The 14,169-nt window shown below is 48.2% G+C and overlaps 1 protein-coding gene across 1 annotated transcript in view; it reads right to left on the bottom strand.

Moving 5' to 3' along the window:
* The window catches only part of PARP12 (poly(ADP-ribose) polymerase family member 12), a 39,135-nt gene extending 26,562 nt beyond the window's left edge, over positions 1 to 12,573 (bottom strand). The window contains exons 1-4 of the mRNA XM_057732724.1: positions 11,818 to 12,573; positions 7,529 to 7,664; positions 5,594 to 5,894; positions 3,476 to 3,574 (exon numbers count right to left, since the gene is read on the bottom strand). Coding sequence (XP_057588707.1) covers positions 3,476 to 3,574; positions 5,594 to 5,894; positions 7,529 to 7,664; positions 11,818 to 12,260 — 979 coding nt within the window. The 5' untranslated portion in view covers positions 12,261 to 12,573. The remainder of the gene's footprint in view (positions 1 to 3,475; positions 3,575 to 5,593; positions 5,895 to 7,528; positions 7,665 to 11,817) is intronic.
* Positions 12,574 to 14,169: the final 1,596 nt, after the last annotated feature.

The following is a 14,169-nucleotide window of genomic DNA, read 5'->3' as shown; positions in this document are numbered from 1 at the left end:
ATAGCCCGACACAGGTGAGTCCCAGACAACCTGAAGAAAGGCTGTCTGCTTAAGGCAGCACCCATCAGGGAAGGAGCACCACCCACCCCTCTTCAGACTGACACTTCCTTGAGAAGGACATAGGGGCCAAGGGAAGGCACTGCCATAAAACAGCACGCCTGAGGCTTCCAGCTCTTAATCTGACCTGACCATGGAGCCCATGCTGCTCACAGGCCAGAAGGTGCCCTGAGGAGGAGGAGGCCACGCAGGCCACTGCAGCCATGAGGATGGCAAAAGCAGAGCCCTGGCTCAGTGCTGGGCATGTGAAGCCTCTTCTCTGCTACATCTTTCCTGGTCCTCCTGTCCTCTCTCTGTTTCCCTCCCTTCTTCCAATGTTCCCCACCTCATTGTTGCATTCTCATGTCTAGGCTTTCTAGAAGGTGAGTCACAGAAACCAAATCAATTTGGCAAGGTACCCACATCCACATCTCCTTTCTCCCTACTTCCCTTGAATGACAGACCACAGAGAAGAATAAATCCAAAAGCACTGGAAAACAGAAGTACCATCAAAAGACCAGAATTACTGAAGAATTCCTAAAATATGAAACAGGAAGAACCAAACCAACAAAGAGAGAAAAACACAGGCAAAATACACAGAAGAGAGCCACCCCAGAAGTGGGAAGGAGCTGGGGGCATCACAAACTCAGTTAGATGTAACAAGGAGCAAGAAAGATACCCAGACAACAGCACTGAGAGTGCTCAGGGCCCAGTGGGGCAAGTGCCCCACCCTGGCGTGCGCCCAGAAACCTTGTTCTTTGTCCCATGGAATGTGTGAGTGTGGATATAGGGGATGGAGAGAGAAGCATGAGAGAAAGCCGACGAAACCCCCGCCCTGGTCTTAGAACGTACGCTAGCAGCCCCCCACCCCCACAAAGTAAGACATACTGCCTCTTCCCCGTTAAGCCTGGAATCACAATCAGCATCCACCAGCAGGCATAGGCGTGTGAGTACCAATACGCGCACACAACCAAGAGCCACACAACAACACACGAGGAAAAATAACACAGACGGGCAGCGAACCCACACAGAAGAATCAACCCCTAAGGAAATAATTATTAGAGAAAACAGATCAAGAGTAACAACTAGACCTAAGCATAAAAGCTAAACCTATATAACTTCTAGAAAAAAAAAAAAAAAACAGGAGAAATATTTTCCTGGGTCTGGAATAGGAAAAGATTTTTAGGGCACAAAAACCACAAACCGTTAAAAAATATATTAAAATGCACATCAACATAAAACTTACATTCTTCTAAAGATACCGTAAAGAAAATGAACATGAAAGACACAAACTGTGAGAATATATTTTCAATACCTATATCTGACAAAGATATGAATAAAGAATATTCAAAAGTATTACAAGTCAGTGAGAGATCAAACAACCCAATAAAAAGTGGGCAACACAGTCACAAAAGACCACACATTGCATGATTCCATTTATATGCAATATCCAGGCAAACTCATAGAGACATAATGTAAAGCTACAGTTGCCAGGAGCTGGGGGGAGGGGATAATGGGTAGTGACTGCTAATGGGCATGGCATTTCTTTGGGGGTGATGAAAATGTTCTAAAATTGACTGTGATGATGGTTGCACAACTCTTACTATATTAAAAACTATTAAATGGGTGAACTGTATACTATGTGAAATATACTTAATATCTTAACAAAGCTATCATTTGCCTTAAAATAGGCAAAAGATTTAAACAGACACTTCACAGAAGATATACAAATGCCCAATAAGCACATGAAAATAAATATTAAATATCATTACTCATCAGGGAAATGCAAATGAAACCCACAATGAGATATCATGACTCATTTACTAGGATGGCTAAAATTTATAGGGCTGATAATACCAAGTGTTAGCAAGGATGCAGAGCAACCAAGTCTCAGCAAGGATGCAGAGCAACCAAGTCTCATACACTGCTGGTGGGAAGGAGAAACATATCCACTTTGGAAGACAGTCTGGCAGTACCTTGTAATGTTAAACACACATTTATCATATTACAGACACTCCACTTCTAGGTCTTTACCCAAGAGATGAAGACATACATCCATGTGAAAACTTATACATGAATATTGATAGAGGCTTTATTTGTAAAAGCCAAAAACTAGAAACAACTCAAATGTTCATCAACATATAAATGGATAAACAAATTGTAGTTAATCCATGCCACAAGAGAATACATGCTGTATGATTACATTTATATAAGATTCTAGAAAAGGCAAATCTAGCCTATATCAACAAAAAGTAGATCAGGGATTGCCTTGAGTCAGGAAACTGGGGGGTGAGGATCAACTGTATAGGGCATAAGGGGAATTTTTGGAATAGGAGAACTGTTCCATATCTAGATTACAGTGATAGTTACATAGGCAAACATATTGCCAAAACTCAGCATACACTTAAAATGGGTGCATTTTATAAATTATATCTAATAATGCCAATTTTTAAAAACTATATATATGTATATATAGCACATATTCCTTGACCTAGTATTCCATTTCCAGGAGTCCATCTATGGAAATACTTATGTGTACTCAGATGCTCAAGGGAAAATCACTCTAATCAAATACTACGCAACTGTTTTTAAAAACCAGGTAGGCATACACATACATACTAATGTAGAAAAAATCTCCAAGACATACCATTAAGTAAAAGAAGCAGGTTAAATAATGTGTATCACATGTTCCCATCTGCTGAAAAGTATGTAAAACAAATATGACCAAATAACACGTTTGCCTTTGGAGAAGGCCAAAGGAAGACTCAGACTTTACTCTGTATCATTTCATAATTTTTAAAGACTGAAAAAACAGGAAGTCTGTGGGATTTTTTTTTAAGAGGAGTCGCTGAATTTGAGAAGGAATCTTTCTTCGGTCAAAGCCCAGGACAGCAGCAAGAGCAAAGGTTTAGTAAAATATAGTCTCTAATGCACGTGTGCCTGTGCACACATACACACACACGATCTGCTACTTCTGATAAAAGAGGAAATGTGGAGAAAACCCCCGCAACTTAAATTCTCATCCCCTAAACGTGAACACAGATGTCCCCTCCTGAGGGAGGGTGCTCCTAGGTTCTAAGACACCTCTGATACTACAACCTCTCTCTACGAGGGACACTAGATTGAGCATCGGAGTGTCTCCGCAGATCTGTGACCTCACACTAAGCTGACCAGCGGCAATGCTTGACACTCATCTGCTGCATGAACCAAACAGTCATGCTCCCCAAAACTCATCTACAGTTTGATTTTCAGAAACTCAAGGAATTCCTACCACCTTCAACTCCCCAATAAAATCAATTGCCACCAGCTCACAATTAAGATGGCCTGACCCTCTCTGGACAGGGGAGAGGACCTAGGGGGGTGGCGTCAGGGCAGAGCTCTGGAAACCAGAAGCAGTTATCCTGCCTGCAAGTGGACAAAGGGGTTTCCCCTGACTCACCTTGAAAGCTACAACTCTTCCAAATATGAAATAAGCAGATCTGATCACTCTCCTCTTGGTTGGCAATGTTTGAGGACACAGAACCTGTGTCTCTTCTTTCTACAAAGAAACACCACAAAGATGTATCAGTAACGCCTCTGATACAGGGTTGAAGAAGTTCAAGGTACAAAGGAGAGAAAAAAGAATCCATTCATCCCTCTGCACAATGCAAAAGTGGGCAAGGCAACATGAGAAAATCTTATAATGTTCTGGATGAAAGCACCCTCAGACATATAGGTGGGCTCTCTGCTTTTGAGGGAGAAATCAGGGAGCCCGAGGCCACACGGCTGCTTGCCAAATATAAGACATCATGGTTGGGGGGTGAGGGGGAGCCTTTTCTCAGCTCTGGCTGTGCACCCAATTCACTAGGAGACCTGTTTAAAAATAGAAGTGCCCGGCTCTAACTTAGACTGACTCAATCAGAAGCCTTCAACAGTGGAACCTTGGATGCTTTCTTTTTAATGGAGGCGAACCAGTAACCAAGACATTTTCCTTCTGTATCTGCAGCTGTGATGACCCCAAAGAGCAAGTGAAGGCTGCATATTATAAACTAGATTTGATTCTAAAAGCAAATACTTGTCAATGAACTATTAGAATTGGGTGCACATACCAAGAAAAAAATAACAATAAATGGGAAGCCTACAATTCAAAATGAAACCTAATTTAGATTAATTACAATAATTTTAATATAACAAGAGCATGCAAGTGCTTTCAAAGTTCACCTTTACTAGAAGTGTTTCATTGAGCCACTGTCACCTAATAATTACATTTAGGCACACCCTAACTGTCACCATATAAGCATATAAAACTCATTAGCAAGCCTTCCCTATTTAGTATCACCTGTCATTTTGTTCCCTTTTCATTTTATAGGCCCCTCAGACATCCACAGGCTGGACCTTAAAACCCACACCTGTGGAGCCTGAGCGGTGGCTTCCCTCTCCCCCCAGGGGCAGGTATCCTTTCTAACAAGGCCATAATCCAACTGACACTCAACAATTTATTTAAAGCAAAACCTGTTTGCTTCTAAGCTTCCTACTGTTGAAAGAAACTAACCAAAAATAATTGAAGAAAATGTAAAGAAAAAACATATGGCAAGGACAATTTTCAAATATAAAAATCAATCAGGTACGACTGGAGTGGTAAGTTTGTGTGCTGGTCATCCTGGCACTGATATTTTAGGAAGTGGTCTATTAAAAACTCTAGGTTATCACTACAGCAAACAAGTGAGGGGGAGCTGCGTCTCACAGTCACCAAGGTATAACCAAGGCCCAGGACAGTGGCCAGCACGTGGCCAGGACTCAAATTTGTTGAATGAGAAAATGGGTCATCTGAATAGCCAGCCAACAGTGGATACTGTGAAATCCGAAGGACACCAAGGCATCATAGTCTCTCTGAGGGACCATGGTATTCACTGTCCACACAATGGGGACTCAAGAAATGCTTATTAAATAAACAATCTCTGCTCAAAATTCCCCTACTCACCCTGTCACTAAGCCTGATATTCCTCAAAAATTTAAAAATAAAAAGTATCCTGACAGGTTCATCCATTCAACAAATGTCTGAGTGCCTACTGTGGCCAGGTACCATCTAGAGATAAGCATAAAACAAAGTAAACTTGTGATGATGAAAAAAAATTCCATGCAAGTCAAGAAGATAGCCGAAATTAAAATATGCTTCAAGCAAAATAAATAAAATGTTTCATTCACTCATTAAAAAACAAATCTCAACAGAACACAATGCAAAGGACAGCCCCAGACTTGTACAGCACAGCATTCTTAACTTTGGGGTCCCTCACTGGAAGACAAGCTCCCCAGGGGAGCAGAGGGAATACTTGATGGGGAGAAGCAGCATCTCCCATCTCCATGCAGATCAGACCCAAAGGGAATTCACCCACCAGCCAGCATTTATTTAGAATGTCTTGCTTGTTCACAGCTCTGATTTCAACTCATCTTCACAATCCCCACTAGCTAGGAAGGGATGGCCAACTGCATTTTACTAGAAGCAGCACAGACTTGCCCAAAGGCACACATTCCATTTAGTGGCCAACTGGAATCAAGGAGCTCCAGCCCAGAGCCTTACCAGAAGCCCCCTGTGACCTCGAGGGAGGAGGTGGCACTCTGATGGAGGCAGAGCTCTTATTCTTGATGGCATGAGCATTTCTGTAAATGGAAGGCAGCCTGCTCACCAGCTGTGACCTCATGCCCAACTTCTCCAGTTTTTCCAGGTTCTCAGAAGTAGAGAAATCATGGGATCTCTTACAGCCAGTGCCAAATTTGCATTCACCCTGTGAAAAATACTGGCAGACATGGAGTTTGATACATTGCTTTTTAAAGGAACAAGAGCCATAGGGTCCATCTCCTTTGTTGTAATGAAGGCAGATCTGTTAACAGAGAAGGAAAAAAGCAGCTTAGAAAGGCCTCACACAACACCACCTCCTTACTGAGTAGCCTACTGGTTAGAAGAGGTTCCTCCAGAGACCTAGCCAAGGCTGTGATCCCGTCATGACACTGGTCACACAGCTCTGAGAACATCTCTCTCTCTAGCTGGTCGGCCGCTAGCATATGCCCTTGGTAAATGGGACCCGGGAGGACAACAGACTGCTCAAAATAAGCCCCTCCGCTGGGAAAATCCAAAGAACTTCCAGCTGATCAGAGCTGCTCCCTTCACATGAAACATTATAATGTAACTCACACAGCAGCATCCTAACAAGCCTTACACTCTACCTACCCCCGTCCCCCACTGATTCACCAACTCTAACTCAGGGCCCAGCTTCTCCGAAATCTTTTTTCTCCAATTCAAAGTCAAAGAGGCTCTGAGGGTTTAAAGTATCTTCAAGAAAGCCAAATACAGCCCTTTCATTTCCCAAGGGCAAAATGAGTCTCAGAGAACTTAACGGGCTTGCCCTAGGTCACACAGCTATCTAGCACACCTGGCACATACAATGCCTGCTGAACTGAGTTGTTGGTAAGGTGGGGCTTGAACTTGAATCAACTGTTCCTTCTTCTGTATGTTCCACATTCTTGGAGATGGGAACCAAGCCAGACACCACCAAGGGCACACCCACTCAACTCATAGGCATTACATTGAACAGAGGGCTACAGAACCCAGTGGCCCCTTTCTGGGAATGGAAGCCCCAAGGGAAAAGATCAGAGCGAGCTGGGCCCCAACCTTGATCCTGTAACTTACAAGCTGCCTGACCTTGGGCAGGCCACTCACCAGCTCTGAGATTCCATTTCTTAATCCCCCAAATGGAAATAATGCCACCAACATTGCTGGGCTATTGTGATGAGAATTAAATGAGAAACACACCAAGTGACTAATACAATGCCTGGAACACAGTGGGTGCTCAATTCACCGTGGCGGCCCCCAAATGATCATCTGATAAGGGGACCAGCCTGAGAGCAGCAGTCCCGGCAGGAAAGCTGCCCTGGGTTCGAGCTTATGATCACACCCCCCGTGTGCTGGCACCGTGTCCTAAACCACCCAGTACACCCAGGAGACAGAGGCTGCACATTACAGACTGGTCACCTGCTGATTCAGTTCTCACACCACTAACAAGGTGATCACTCCAAAATGTTAACGCCTACCCTCCCAACACAACCTCGCCCCAACTCCTTCCTGTGACACAGGAAGCTGTCTGACTGAGCCTCTACCCATCCATTTCTCTCTCCCCTCTCCCACCTTAAATCCAGGTCGTGCTGACCTACACACTGTGCCCTGACCAGACAGGCTCCCCGCTCTCTGCCTCCCTCTCCCCAGATCTTCATCCTTCACTCATCCTCCAGCACCCAGACAGAGAAGGAAAGGAGGCTTCAGGAAGGGGCAAAGCTGGTGCAAGATCGCAGGTCTAAAAATCCGCAGAGCCGGGAACTCAGTTCAGGTCTCCCTCCAGGCAGACCCCAGTAATCACAATGGGGCCCTTGGCCTCTCTCCTGCCATAATGTTTTCCTGTCTTCCCACCTCCTGGCCTCTCCCTCATCACGTACACTCAGGCCTACCCCTTCTGGTACTCACCTCTGGCAAGAGCAAGGGATCGTTCTGTAACAAGAGCATGCAGAGCTCACTGTAGCTGAGGTGGTCCACGCCATGGGTTTTCAGCACGCTCACGTTGTGATCGGACATCAAGCTGTGACTACTCCTACAGTCATTCCTGCAAAGAAGCAAAGCTGGAGTCACAGTTGAAATGTTTTCCCCAAACCCTTATGTTGAAGTCCTAACCCCCAGTATCTCAGAAGTGACTGTATGTGGAGTCTTTTAAAAAGGTGATTACGTTAAAATGGTCACTGGGAGGCCTGATCCAATCTAACTGGTGTCCTTATAAGAAAAGGGGATCAGGACACAAAGGGAAGACAACGTGAAGACACAGGGAGAAGGCGGCATCTACAAGCCAAGGAGAGAGGCCTCAGAAGACACCAACCAGGTTTCCCTGGTGGCGCAGTGGTTAAGAATCTGCCTGCCAACGCAGGGGACATGGGTTCGATCCCTGGGCCGGGAAGATCCCACATGCCGCAGAGCAACTAAGCCCATGCGCCACAACTACTGAGCCTGCGCTCTAGAGCCCAAGAGCCACAACTACTGAGCCCACGTGCCACAGCTACTGAAGCCCTCATGCCTAGAGCCCGTTCTCTGCAACAAGAGAAGCTACTGCAACAAGAAGCCCGCACACCACAATGAAGAGTAAAGACTGCTCACCACAACTAGAGAAAGCCTGCGCATAGCAACGAAGACCCAACACAGCCAATAAATAAATGAATAAATAAATGTGGGGAAAAAAAGAAGACACCAACCTGCTGACACCTTGACCTCTGATTTCTAGCCTCCAGAACTGTGAGAAAGTAAGTTTCTGTTGTTTAAGCCACCCAGTCTGTGGTACCTTGTTACGGCAGCCCAAGCAAACTAATACGGCTGGTAAAATCAATCTTTAAGATAATTTTTCAGGAATAGCCAATTTTTCCTGACATTGTTTAGAAGCACCAGAGAAAACAAGCATGTCTGTGCAGTGACAAATCATAGTGCTTATTTACAAAGGAAGAGATGGTGCCTTGCAAGTTCTAGGCCTAGGCAGCACCTCTCTGCAGGTTTTTTATGAGAATGACAGGGCCATTCCCCAGAGTCACAGCATGCCAGTCACTGGGGATTTACTTGCATTTAACACTGACTGAATAAATGAGTGTGGACAGTTTATGGTTACAGGTGTACACACACACACACATGCATGCATGAACCACTACTGAGGCCCAGCCCTTTTTTTCTGCTCCCCTCCTGCATTCTTTTGACCAACAAGCCCCTCTTGAACACTCTCTGTGAGCCAGGCACTGGCAGCACACCCCAACGATCCAAAGACAAGCCTTCAAATGATCACCTGGGTCAAAAGGACCCAGAAGAGTCAGGTAAATAGCATTTGCTTGAGTCAGACACTGTCACACCTGGGATAAGCATCTCAAAAGAAAGTTGAACCCCTGGATCTACTCCTTCAAACCTGCACCTCTCATGGGCTCCCCCATCTCAGTAAAGGGCAACTTCCCTCTTCCACCGCACAGGCCGAAAACCTTGGAGTCATTCAACCCCTCTCCTTCTCTCTAGTGGAGACACAGACATTGAGATGACTCTAAAATGTGTGGGAAGTGCAAAGTCAGCTGTGCTCAGGATGCATCAGTGCAGAGGGGGCACCTGAGCCTGACAGAAATGGGGATGCAATCAAGGGCGGGTGCCTGGAAAGTATAAAGCCTGAGCCAAATATTTAGGGTTGAGGAACTAGGCATGGAGAGCAGGGAAGAACATTCTAGGCAGAGGGGCTTGGTAATTACAATGGTGATGATGGCTACTAAAACTCATTGGGCATTTACCACAAATGAGGGTTTGCCTAAATGTTTCTGTGAGTTAACTCATACTGTCCTCAACGAGCCTATAAGGTAGGTAACACGATCCCATTTTGCAGATGAAGGAACTGAGGCTCAGATAAAAATTAATTTGCCCAAGGTCACTCAGCTGGCAAGGAGCAGACCCAGGGTAGAGACAAGGCAGGCTTGCCTTTGGGCTGGGCTCTTAACCACCATGCTCACTGCCCCCTAAGCACAGAATGGAATTGGGGACCTGGGACCCTCTCCAGCTGTCATCAATGAACAAAAGCAGCAGTGATGATCTACTTCTGAGACAGCTGACCCTGTGGTTGAGAAAGACAAGTAGCTTCACGTGGAAAGCATAGAACGTGCAGCTGACCACACCCACGCTCCCTTATGTGACCCAGAAACAGCCAGAGAAGGAAGGAAGGTTCAAGAAACTATCCTGTGTAAACCATGAGGAAGAGGAAAAAAAGAGGAAAATTCAGGATCATCCAGGCCAGTAAATACCAGATTTCCAAGACAAGTAAAATCTGACCCCAAATTTTGGGAATTAGCAAAACAGGACTGCCATCTTTATTTCACCAACTATGGACATTAACAAGACCCACCAGTGATCCCCGTCATTAGGCCCCTCCATCCACCATTTATCGTGTCCACCTTCCTCTCCAGGTGTGCTCTTCCTTCTGCCCTGAGGGGCCACCTCTCCACCAGCCCGAAGGTCCAACTGCCCTGGGGCTCCAACCTCAGCCTCCATCTCGGATCAAATCCAGTCCTGGTGCTGCAGCCGCAGCATACGCTGCCCAACAAGTCCCCAGACCAGCATCTCAGGGCCTGGCGATCCTCCCGAGTTTCAGACCTAGGTAGCTACCCGCCGGGCACGCTTCAAAACAAAACCCTCTCCCGCTCTCTGTCAACAGCAAGAAAGAGAAATCATCTCTGAGTCAACAACAATAAAGAAAAATGAGTCACCACCTCTCGGATCCTGTCACCAACCTCTCACCAACTCCCCAACTCTCCCAAATATCTCACACATAACATCCCTTCCTCTTGAGGTTTTACCTGGGCCTTGGAATATTCAAATCTAAGTATTTCTGGGGGCTGCTTCCCAGGGACCACATTTCCCAGCTCCCCCTGCACCCAGGCAGAGTCACGAGACATCCTGTGGTTCAGGGGACATGGACAGAAAGACAGATACCATTCCAGACCTGGTCCATAAAAACCTCCCACCAGCCCTCTACTGTTCATCTTCTCCACCTGCTCCTTGGAAACTGATACCCAGGTGTCCTTAAGAGCCATGGACTGAGGAGGGCAGAGTCTAGGTCTGCCAGCCTGGGTCCCTAAATGACTGCATGGTTCAAAGTCCCTACCTCACGCAGACTATTAAACCTTACTCTGAGACCTGATGTGAGCAAGAAATAACGTCTACCATGTTAAAGCAGAAAAAAGAAAAGAAACCAATTCTTCTAGGTAACTGGACTAGCTTCCAAACAGGTCCCCATCACATCCTCCTCTAAACAAGCACCTACACCACTAAGATAGCTTCCTCAAACGCACACCTGATGGCTGCTCTCTCCTGCCATTTGACAGGCTCCCATCACCTTCACAGTGAGGTTCAAATTCCTTAGCATTAACCTCATTAATCCACTCCACAAATCTCACTGAGCACCTGCTAGGCGCAGAGCACAGAGCTGAAGGCCAGGAGAGGCCAGCCAGGGCCAAGATAGAGGGGCCTCTGCTCTCCAAGTTTAGGGTTCCACTGAAGGAGTGGGCGGCCCTGATGGGTGCTAAGAGAAAAGTAAACAGAACAATGTGATGGAGAGGAACAAAAGGGCTCAAAAGGAAAGTGATGCCTGGGTCCAGTCCTGAAGGACACACCAGGCAAACCAGGAAAGGTGGTCCAGGAGAGCGGAGGTCCCCAGATAAGCAAAGACTGGGAGTGTTCCAGGACCAGAAGGGCATCAGGGAGGGCCCCAGGATGGAGGGCCGGCAGGGACCAGTTCCCTTAGGGACAATGGGGACGACGGTAAGGAGCTTGCATTGTATTCCAAACGCAACAAATGCCACTGCCGGCTTGTAAGCTGGTGAGAAAGGTTTCAAAAGATTCCTTCGGCTGCTGGGCAGAGAGAGCTCTCCTCTGTGCGACCCTCAAAGCCACTCTGGAGACCGCGGCGCTTGGAGCTCTGAGCAGAAGTCAGCCGCAGCCCCTTTTGCTCTGGAGATCCCTCCCCCTTCCCTTGGCCACCTCCCCCACCCCCACCCCGCACGAGCCCAGAGGACACCGCTCGACGCGGCGTCGCACGCACAGTTCCACGTATTCAGCGAGTGCTCAGTACGTGTTCGCTGAAGAGAATTACGGGGAGAGGCCAGGGAACAGCCACCCCGAATTTACGAATTGCCATGAGCCGGCTGGGAGCGAAGACGCCCTCTCCCCGCCGTCGGGCTCCGGGCGCGGCGCCTTACCCGTCCCTCAGGAACTTGCACTTGCCGTAGAACACGAACTTGCAGAGGTGCAGCTGCGTGCACAGCCCCACGCAGCCCGGCTTCGGGCCCTGGTACGCGCCGCACACGCGCAGCGGCGACACGGCCAGCACCGCACGCTCGACGGCCGCCGCCGCGCCCGCCCCGGCCGCCCGCCGCACCACCGCGAAGCGCCCGTGCTCCCGCAGCAGCCGATCCAGCACGTCCCCGCCGACGCTCGGCCGCACGCGGCGCCGCAGCTCCTCCAGCTCCAAGGCGCCCCCGGCCGCACACAGCACCTGGGTCACCTCGCGGAGGAGGGCGGGCGGCGCCATGGCCGTCGGGCCGGGGACTGGCGGGGCGCAGGCGGCTCCCGCGGGGTGGAGACGGCCGGAAACGAAACCGAAAGCTCCGCCGGGCCCGGAGAAAACAGAAGCCGGCGGCATCGCCACGCCCCCGGCCAGCAGCTGAGCGGGGCTGGGCGCCTTCCGGCCCCAGGGCCCCCAGCCGTGAGCGTCCGCCAGCCCGCCAGCCCGCGAGGCCGCCCGCCCCGTCGGAAGCCCACAGCCGCTTCTTCGGCGGCCCGGGGATTCGCCTTCGGGTCCCTCAGAGGGGTGACGGAGCAAGAGGCACCACCGCCTTGGGGCCGCGCTTTGCGTTCTCGAAACGCCTTCGCCTGAACGAGGGGGGTGGGGCCGTCCGCAGCGCGCGCCGCCCTCTCCGAGTCCGGACGTCGGGAAATAGCGCGGCGGGCAGACCCCCGCAGCTTTGCGCCCGGCACTGGGCGGAGCGGCCGGGGACGCCCACCTGCAAACGGCCGGCGCTGTCGCGGGAGCCAGACCCTAGACGCCCAGGGGGCCGGGGAAGCGGAGTGGGGGCCCGGTCAGGGGGAAGCAGTCCCACCGAACGGCCGAGCGGGCTTCCGTGTTACTCTCTTTTCACCTCAGGCCGTGAATCCCTTATTTTAAACGTGAAGGGGTGTAACCTTTCAAAAAGAAAGGCCGTTTCCCCCCCTCCCCCGCTGTGTGACGATGGAATATTAAAGGTCATCGGGGGCACAGGGACACGCACAAGCGTTGCTGATAGAAATGTGAAGTGTTAGAGACAGCCCTTTGAGAAAGTAATCCCGGAGTGGTTATTAAAGTGTTTAATGTGCGTGCCCTTTGACCCAGCAGGCTTTCTTCTGGGAATCTTCTAGAAGTAAAAGGAACGGTGAATAGGTTGTGTGTAAAAGCGTTGGTGTGGAGGAGGCAGGCTTATGGAGCAACGCGGTTGATCGTTAGCCAGACTGTTACACAGCTCTAACCAGCAAGCATTCAATCTCTGCCTACTGACCTAGGAAGACATCCAGGATGTGTTGTTGAATGAAAAAAGAAAGCTGTATAAAAATGTTAAAAGCGATAGCAGGAAGAGAATCCCATTTGTGTGTGAATGTGGCGGGACATTTTTGAATGCGCGTGGAGAAAGCTGAGGAAGGAGGCGATGCTGCTGGCACACTGGTTGTGGAGAGGATGCAGTAGGAGGTACTGGGGAAGCGGGAAAGGGAAGCCGAGGGGCGGAAGGATTCTGGGAAAAAATAATTATAATATTGTATTAAAATGACCATAAAATCCTATTTACATTAGTACAAAAGTGCAAAAATCTATTAAGTGTATGAAGAATGGGTAGTAACACGGACAAATGAAAAGGAATTAATAAGGGGATGGGATGAGGGACAGTTTTTCTCTGGATTTTAATTGTTTTAAATATTTTGTGTAAAAATTATTAATAAAATTTTATTTTTAATTTAACTTTTAAATTTTATTTTGGCCGTGCCGCATGGCTTATGGGATATTAGTTCCAGGAACAGGGACTGAACCTGGGCCCCCACAAGGTGAAAGCACCAAGTCTTAACCACTGGACCGCCAGGGAAGTCCCTAAGCTTCCTGGGTTTGCCTTTTGATTCGGTGTTGAGCCAAAAGACATAATGAAGCCAAAGATCAATTGGGAGAAGGAAGGATTTATTACCCGCAGCAAGTAAGGAGAACACTGGAGATCTTTCCCAAAGCAGTGTCTCCCCAAACAGCAAAATTGGGGAAGTTTTAAGCTAAGGGTAAGTGCATATTCATGAAAGGGCTTGAGCAGAAGTCAGCATAAAATTGGGGCAAACGTTGACAGCGCCCAAGCTTAGTTGATTCAGGTCATGAGGTTCAGAAAAGATCAGCAGAATCATCCCTTAGGTTCTAGTGGATCTGGTGGTTAAGCATCCGAGGGGGGTTTAAATTCTGCAAAACAGCTCAAGTAAGTGCTTCAGACTAGTCTGTACCATTGAAACAGAACTGGGAGTCTTTACAACAGATGTGTTATCTTTCCTGT

Source organism: Hippopotamus amphibius, chromosome 4 (assembly GCF_030028045.1).
Source record: "Hippopotamus amphibius kiboko isolate mHipAmp2 chromosome 4, mHipAmp2.hap2, whole genome shotgun sequence".
Lineage (NCBI taxonomy): Eukaryota > Metazoa > Chordata > Mammalia > Artiodactyla > Hippopotamidae > Hippopotamus > Hippopotamus amphibius.
This window is presented reverse-complemented; position numbering and strand designations above follow the sequence as displayed.